We start from the raw sequence: 7,441 nt of genomic DNA, 5'->3' as shown, positions 1-7,441 counted from the left end.
TACGATATATCGGAAGGAAATATCGATATCACCGATATATTGAATAGGAAATATCGATACAAAAATATCGAATATCGAAAGCAAAATATCGATATCCCGATATATCGGAAGTATCGGAACGTCCCTACCTGAGACGAGACTCGCGGAGACGGTCTTCTTTTTCTGCGATTGCTGAGTTTTTTTCTTATTCCACTCAGTGTTTATATCAATCTTGCGCAAGCCGTTCAAGCTTTCACATGATCATCGCAGCAAAAAACTATTGCGTTTGCATCACACCGATGCATAAACGGCATTTTGAGTAAAATTTCATACCAGCAAACGTAGCAGACATTATAGATAACTAGTCTTGTGTTTAGATTTATCAGCATCTTTGGAAAAACTGCTCCGCTGACTGAGGTTTTACAAAATAGTTTATTTTGAATACAATACTTTTCACTTTTTCATCCATAAAAACGATGGGCTGCATATGACGTTTCGTGACAGCCGAATCTGGGCTGCATATGACGTTGATATTTTTCCTCTTCGCGAGTCTCTCTCAGGTCCCTACTATCGACCAAAAAATTTGCTCGACTCAGCTATGCCACTGGAGATTTTCGACAGTTGTCACTCTATGTGACTGGATTACTATGGGAGTCGACGGGTGACATCTGAAACATGCATGCTTACTTTGATCGACAGTGATTGCAGACGAGTCACATGAATCTGCTCGATTTAGGGGCCTATTTTGTAATAAGAAGCATTTTATACGATGCATGTTGTGGCCAAAAACCAGAGCGTTAATGATTAACGGGTCGCAATGATTGATTAAGTGATTAATGATTACATTCAATTTTATCATGATTAATGATTATGATCATTGATTAAAATTTCTTAAGTCATGATTAATGATAGTGATTGATTTTTAAGCCAGAGTATGATTAATGATTATGAATGATGATTAAATTACAATTTTAGATGATTAATGATTATGATTGATGATTAAACTGAGTATGATTAGTGATTATGATTAATGATTATGATTAACCCTCACATGCCTAATGTCAAATTTGATCAAAATTTTCAATTTCAAAACAATAGTTTTTTTTAATTATCATTTATCGTATTTATAGCTCATTGTGAGCTTGCACTATACAAATCTCATCCAACAAGTCGTTGGCGAGTAGTGTGTGATTATTGAGATGAAATCGAATTCAGGTTAACTTCTGCACCCGTGAGTCCTCTCGTGGTGTTTGGATAACGCACCCTATCTAGTGAACAGGGAGTCGTGAGTTCGATTCTCACCAAGAAGACGTGTAATTTTATCGCAAATTTCACATCATTTTTTTTTTCATTTAATCCATATGCGAAGTATATGTAATGTTGTTTTTCAAAATTATGTTTTTCAGTCGTCTTCTAACGAAATTCCGTAAATATTAGGATTGCAGTTTGTCTTTGAAACTGCGAGTATCGATTCGTAAATTACGATAGTTCCGAATTCATGATGAGAGCTATTTGATTCAGTTTTTTTTAATCATAAGTGTACCGATAAATTTTAAAGAGTGTGATCATTCGTTGCATACTTAAAGGTTTTTTGGGCATCTCATGTCATTTAATTATTGTTTTTATGATTAATCTTTGATTAATCATTAATCATTCAATAACGAATGAGTGTATTATATACTAACACTAGAAAATGATTAATATTACTCATGATTAACAAACAATCATATATAAAAATCTTCTGAACTTCGCTATGGCAAATTAATCACAGTTTTCAATCACAAATCGTGATTAATTGCTCTGATTCAAGAGCCAGTATCCTGGAGGTAGTGGTCAATATATCGGCTCTGTGGAGCGTAGCTTGCTACATATCCAACTTCATGAATTATTAAGCTTTAAGCGGAAGTTTCAGACGTTAATGATAAACTTGAATATATGCCGGGTTGTTTAGGTGAAATTGCATCGAAGCCAAACCTCAAATTTTCAAGAACACAAATCTAGAGAAACGGAAAGCTGTTTGAGCTAAAAACTTAATCGGTTGGTCACTCGTTGGTGGTGACCCATCAATTAAATTTTCCGCTGTAACGGCTGTTTAGTTATCTAGATTTAAGCTTTTGAAAATTTGAGGTTTGGCTTCGATGCATCTTCACGTTAAGGATTGTCGATTTCCCGGGAAAAGTATTCATAATATTGGTGTTGTAAAAATCATTAGTAAGGCGAGCAAACCCCGGTATACTCTAATATACTGCTAATCATGTGATTATATTATAATTATACACATAAAAGTTTAATGGTATTTGCTCGCCTTTCTAGTGATTTTCAGTATTCTTTTTGTAAAGCGAAATGTTAAAATTCAATAAGTTGTTTATTCATACTCCGAAAATTCCTCCAAAATGAAAGTGAAGCACTATATAGGTAGTTCTGAAATCTAGCTTTCCATATATTAGACTTCATGAATTTTGCAAACCAAGCCATTGAATTAATTCTCAAGGGAATCATTGAAATATTTGATATCAGACTTTTCGAAAGAATTGGCTTGTTCAGAAGTATCCAGTTTTTTTTTGTATTTTCTGAATCTACATTAAAGTTTGAACCAGAACCCAAAATTTCAAAATTGCTCGTGCCCTGAAACTATTTTAATAACGCGGTCGATATTAGTATGGGAATAACTTTTGAATCACCCCCAGCAAATTTAGTTTCGCGCGAGCTGTCATTGTTTAAATTAAAATATCTACGGATTGAAATCTTTTTTTATATACTTGATATACTTAGAAAATGTGATCTTTCGAACAGGCTTCGAAACACTGCAAATATTTCATCACTAAACAACCCAATTCTTGGAGAAATTTTGAGCGAAATCAGTTTGAACATTTGGTAGGTATTTCCTAACGAGATCTTTATGAAAAACTTGGAGAAATATTTTTTCAAACAATGTTTTAAAGAAATTTCCTTGATTTGAGTCAAAATTTTTTAGTAAAAATGGTTCGCGATTAATAATATTGCTGTAACGAAGTTCACAAGATTTTATATCAGATTTATTGCTAATCAAGGGAAAAATTCATCATTATATAATATATACCTTGTCTGTTGCATGCTTCAAGGCGTTTAGAGCATACTTTTGGGCATTAATTCATTAGCTTTTGGATGACTAATCAATGATTATCAATAAAAGAATAATTAAATGGCATCTTCCTAAGGCACCGTCCACAAATCACGTAATGCTCGAAGAAAGAGGGGGAGGCTCATACGGTGTGACTCAAACAGAATTTTGAAAATGTTCAAAAAGCATTTTTCCAGGGTTCAAAAACTCAATTTTTAGCACTACGTAATGAATGGATGCTACTTACACGCCTTGAAGTGTGTAACAAATGAGCCATAAACATGAAAATGAATGGCTTTACTCATTATTGAAGAAAACTGCTACATTCAGTGAATTTCTGCAGGCGATGTTAGATTGCAAACATCAAAAGTGAACAAAAACAGCGAGGAAGTATTGACAGAAATACCACCTACTAGGGGAAAAGGACTAATTTTTGATCTTGAAAATGTTATGCCAATTTTCGGATTTTCATACAAAGTATACAACAATCTTATGACGGCCAAAAAACTAGAGCTAGGTCGAAATGTTGTGATCTGCCCCTATAAACAGCAACTCACAAGCTCACAAACAACTCACAAGCTTCCAACCGCGTCTTCGGATTCGGATCATATACAACTAAGAAATGCATCGTCTTACATGGAGGAAATATTTAAGGGTCTTCGGATACAAAGCAAAGCCATGCTGTACCTGGTTGGATTTCGACTTTCCTTGGGCATAAACTCTCATTGTTCATGCCACAAGATATAAGAAATGTAAAAATTATTTATACATTAGAAGGCAATGTTGTAAAATTTGTTCAATGATTGATTGATGATTGATTAAATGTTTGACTTATGATTAAGATTATGATTACTGAATAAAATTAACGATCTTTATGATTATGATTAATGATTAAAACATAAAATTGCAATGATTATGATTAGTGATTAATGATTAACTTTTGACTTTTTTGTGAATTATGATTAACATTTTTGATTAATCATAATCATTAATCATGATTAAATTTATGATTGATCATTAACGCTCTGCCAAAAACCCCACTGCCAAAGTGAATCATAAGTGCAAATAATAGGAAATATTGAAACGAACTTAGGAAATCCTGTGGTGGCTACTGCTACCATGTCCTGCTAAATCAGGACGGATGGTAACCCTATTCGTACAGAAAAGTATAGATTCTAATTTTACTTGGTATCGAATATTTACTTGGATCGATTCATCGCTAAATAAAAAAAAATCGAATTATGGTGGCTTTATTTTTAACGATTAAAAATAAATGACATCTGTTCGAATATTGCCATTGTTTAGCAAATAGCCATTTGTGATATTCTACACCTCACTGAAAATCTTATGTTAAGTGATCTTTTTATTTATTACTTGTAAACATGAAGCGGCAATAAACTATCTTTATAGACCAATCTGGCGCTACTTTAGTCCTTCACGGATTGCAGCAGACCAGCATCCTTCATACGTTCGAAGTGCTTGTTAGCGTCATAGGTCCTGAAAAAGATAATTCCGATATGAGTTTCTCATTCCACCTGTCCCTCCCATTTATAAGATCCATGAAAAAAGGTACTCACTTGTAGAAATCAGCGTACGCTTGCTTCTTCGGTTCGACGTAAAGGAAGTTGAAAGCAGCTACACTAATAACGCACAGGACACCAGACACGACCAGATTGCGCTTGATGGAGGCATTGTGCAATCCGCGCAGCACTGGCTTCGGGATCTTAGAAGTGACTTCCGACATTCTGGAAAAAAAAAGTTGATCAGCAAATCAGTTTCCATTACGTAATGCCAAGATGCACTTTTTTGCTTATAAATTTACAAAAATTGCGCCCAACCAATAGAAAAACTTAAGACATCCTAATGTCTAAATATTGTTAATAGATAGAACCTAAATTAAAAGCAAAAACTTACTTTTAAATGTGGTTTTCTTGCACGAAAATGTTCCGAAAAGCACCCGCAATGGTTTCTGCTGCAAATACAAGATGTGTCAGGCGTGAACAGTTGACTTTGATTATAAAACGTTCAGTAGGGAAATTTTATCGTTTTCGGTGCAAGGGTTGCTGCGGCTTGCAAAATATTTTTTCTTATTGTAACTTTTTTCAAGTTAATTGAAGTCCCGTTCACACGTACACTGGAAAACAAAAATATTAGGGGTATTCACTTATGTCGTTTTCGTTTTTAGGAACTGGGTCGGTGATCAACACATAAACAAACCAATGTCAAATAAATTGTAGTTCGGTCGAACCTGAATCGGGTTGGGGTTGAAACTGTGATTCAGAACGGGTTGCGCCAGTTCCAACCTAGGTTCAAAAACGAATTCGACATTAGGCTGTGAACCGTTTCACCAGTTCGTTTAACTTTTGGTTAAAATTTGACAGCTCGATAGTTATTTCCCCTCCGGTTAGAAATAACCCTGCTCTGGAGCATGCACGAAAAAAAAATTGTGCGGTAAAAACTACTATTTTAGGGGGTTAACTTAAGCGCTCGCACTGGCAATTTTCAGCAGACCAGAAATGCGCTTGATTTTACCATGTCTGTAGTCGAAATCAGATTGTTGTAAATTATTTCTGTCAAATGTACCAGTAATGTGGTGGGATGTACCGTAAACATAGTAAATTGGTCTGGGATTCCATGGTAGTTTCAAGAATGGGCGTAGTCAGCTAAAATAGTAATTTTTACCACAGAATTTTTTCCCGTGTGGTTAAACTTGACAGTTCGAAAGTTATTTTTTGCTCCCGTGAATTTGAGAATAACTAACCATCTGTCAACTTTGTTCTGAAATAACTACTCGACTATCAAAGCTCAAATGGATCGACTGCGATGTTCAATTTAACCATTTGAGGGGAAAATAACTATCGAAATGTCAAATTTTAACTAATAGTTAAACGAACTGGTGAAACGGTTCACAGCCTTAACAGCGTAAACTAGTAATCCTTTATAAGAGAGATTCGCGGAAGCTGACATTTCTGTCAAAGTGTGAGCCAATCCAGCAGCGAGAGCTGTCAAAGTGTGAGCCAAACGAACATGCGTTATGTTTGTTTTGAACTTTTCTTGAGGAGTAATGTGATCCGCTTGAAATTATTTCGGTAAAAGTAATTTTGCATGAAGCAAAAAAATTAAATATTTTTCTTTTTAAAATTTTTGTCAATGCGATTTTCAGTTGTTGATTTTTTTCGGCTGTTTATTAGTTTGGATATGTAGCTCAAAGATCTATGAAACATTTCGGGATGATAAAATTCAACGGCATATCAATCCAAGAACGCTTTGACAAACTGAAAAATGTCATCATTTTCTATTTTTGGAACAAATACTAAGAATGCATTTTTAAGTTTCGATAATCAGTTGGAAGCAAGATGGGCATGCACTATAAATCAGAGCTTCACGTGGCCAAAGAAAACCTCTATCACGATCCGGAACCATATGTATCAGGATTAAATACCTACACACTTAGATTTGTTTTCGTTGTTCGGTAAATAATATTACCGAAAACGAACTGTAAATAAATAATTTTCTGAAGTTTCGGTATTGCAAACTAAAATTACCGAAAAAACTTGAAAAATTAAGGAGATTGAAAATATATTCATCTTCTTTTACTGACATCGTCGTTTCATTTACCGAAAAACCAGTACATAGTATAGATTAACCGTAGACTGTAACACTTAACCGTACTTCGGTACATAGTGTCACAATGGTTTACCGAACAAATGGTAATTTGGGATTTTTGAGATCAGCAGACATGCCACCATATTTGTATTGAAGTGCAAATCGACGCTTTGGATCGTCTCCGATGTTTGTTTTTAATTCTGTGTTTTCGAACGTGGATACTGTTTTCAAAAAACTGTTGCAGCAAGATGTGCGTCTGGTACTTATCCGTCACGGTGCCCCGACAGACCGTTATTATGCAAAAAAATTGTCCATCAAATCTGAGCACAGGGCTCGATTCCTGAGGTCATTCTGCACCTCTGGACCAATTTTTAAAAAAATCCCTAGGAGAAATCTCGAGAAATGTCGATTTTAAGTTTTTGACTAAAAATTTCAATATAATCCATATTAAAATTTTGCAATAGCACTGAAAAAAACTACAAAAACGCTAAAAAACTTGGCCAAACTGTTCTCAACTAGTATAACATTGTTACCGTTATCATAATTAGAAATATTTACAGCTTTTCCGGCATTCGTACTAAATGACCAGCTTACTGAAGTTTGCCTGTTCTCAAAAATATAAGCTTAGAGAGCCAATAATAAGCGTTTTATACAGGGCAAATTGACAATGATGTTTCATTTAGGCAAGATTGCATTAATCGTTGCTCTCTTTGCATTATTATTAAAAAAAACTGCTTTAGTTTTCGAAACACTTTT

At 34.6% G+C, this 7,441-nt stretch overlaps 1 protein-coding gene across 1 annotated transcript; it reads right to left on the bottom strand.

The window, feature by feature from the left end:
* Nucleotides 1–4,426: 4,426 nt before the first annotated feature.
* On the bottom strand, nt 4,427–5,153 carry LOC5571735 (cytochrome c oxidase subunit 6C-2). The gene is made up of 3 exons (XM_001659827.2): nt 4,994–5,153; nt 4,657–4,824; nt 4,427–4,576 (listed from the first exon to the last, which is right to left on the bottom strand). Exons 2-3 carry the CDS (start codon nt 4,821–4,823, stop codon nt 4,507–4,509), a joined length of 237 nt encoding a protein of 78 aa, XP_001659877.1. The 5' UTR covers nt 4,824; nt 4,994–5,153; the 3' UTR covers nt 4,427–4,506.
* Between the last annotated feature and the right edge of the window lie 2,288 nt (nt 5,154–7,441).

Source organism: Aedes aegypti, chromosome 2 (genome assembly GCF_002204515.2).
Source record: "Aedes aegypti strain LVP_AGWG chromosome 2, AaegL5.0 Primary Assembly, whole genome shotgun sequence".
In the NCBI taxonomy this organism is placed as follows: domain Eukaryota; kingdom Metazoa; phylum Arthropoda; class Insecta; order Diptera; family Culicidae; genus Aedes; species Aedes aegypti.
The sequence above is the reverse complement of the archived record's forward strand: the minus strand, read 5'-3'. Positions and strand labels throughout refer to the sequence as shown.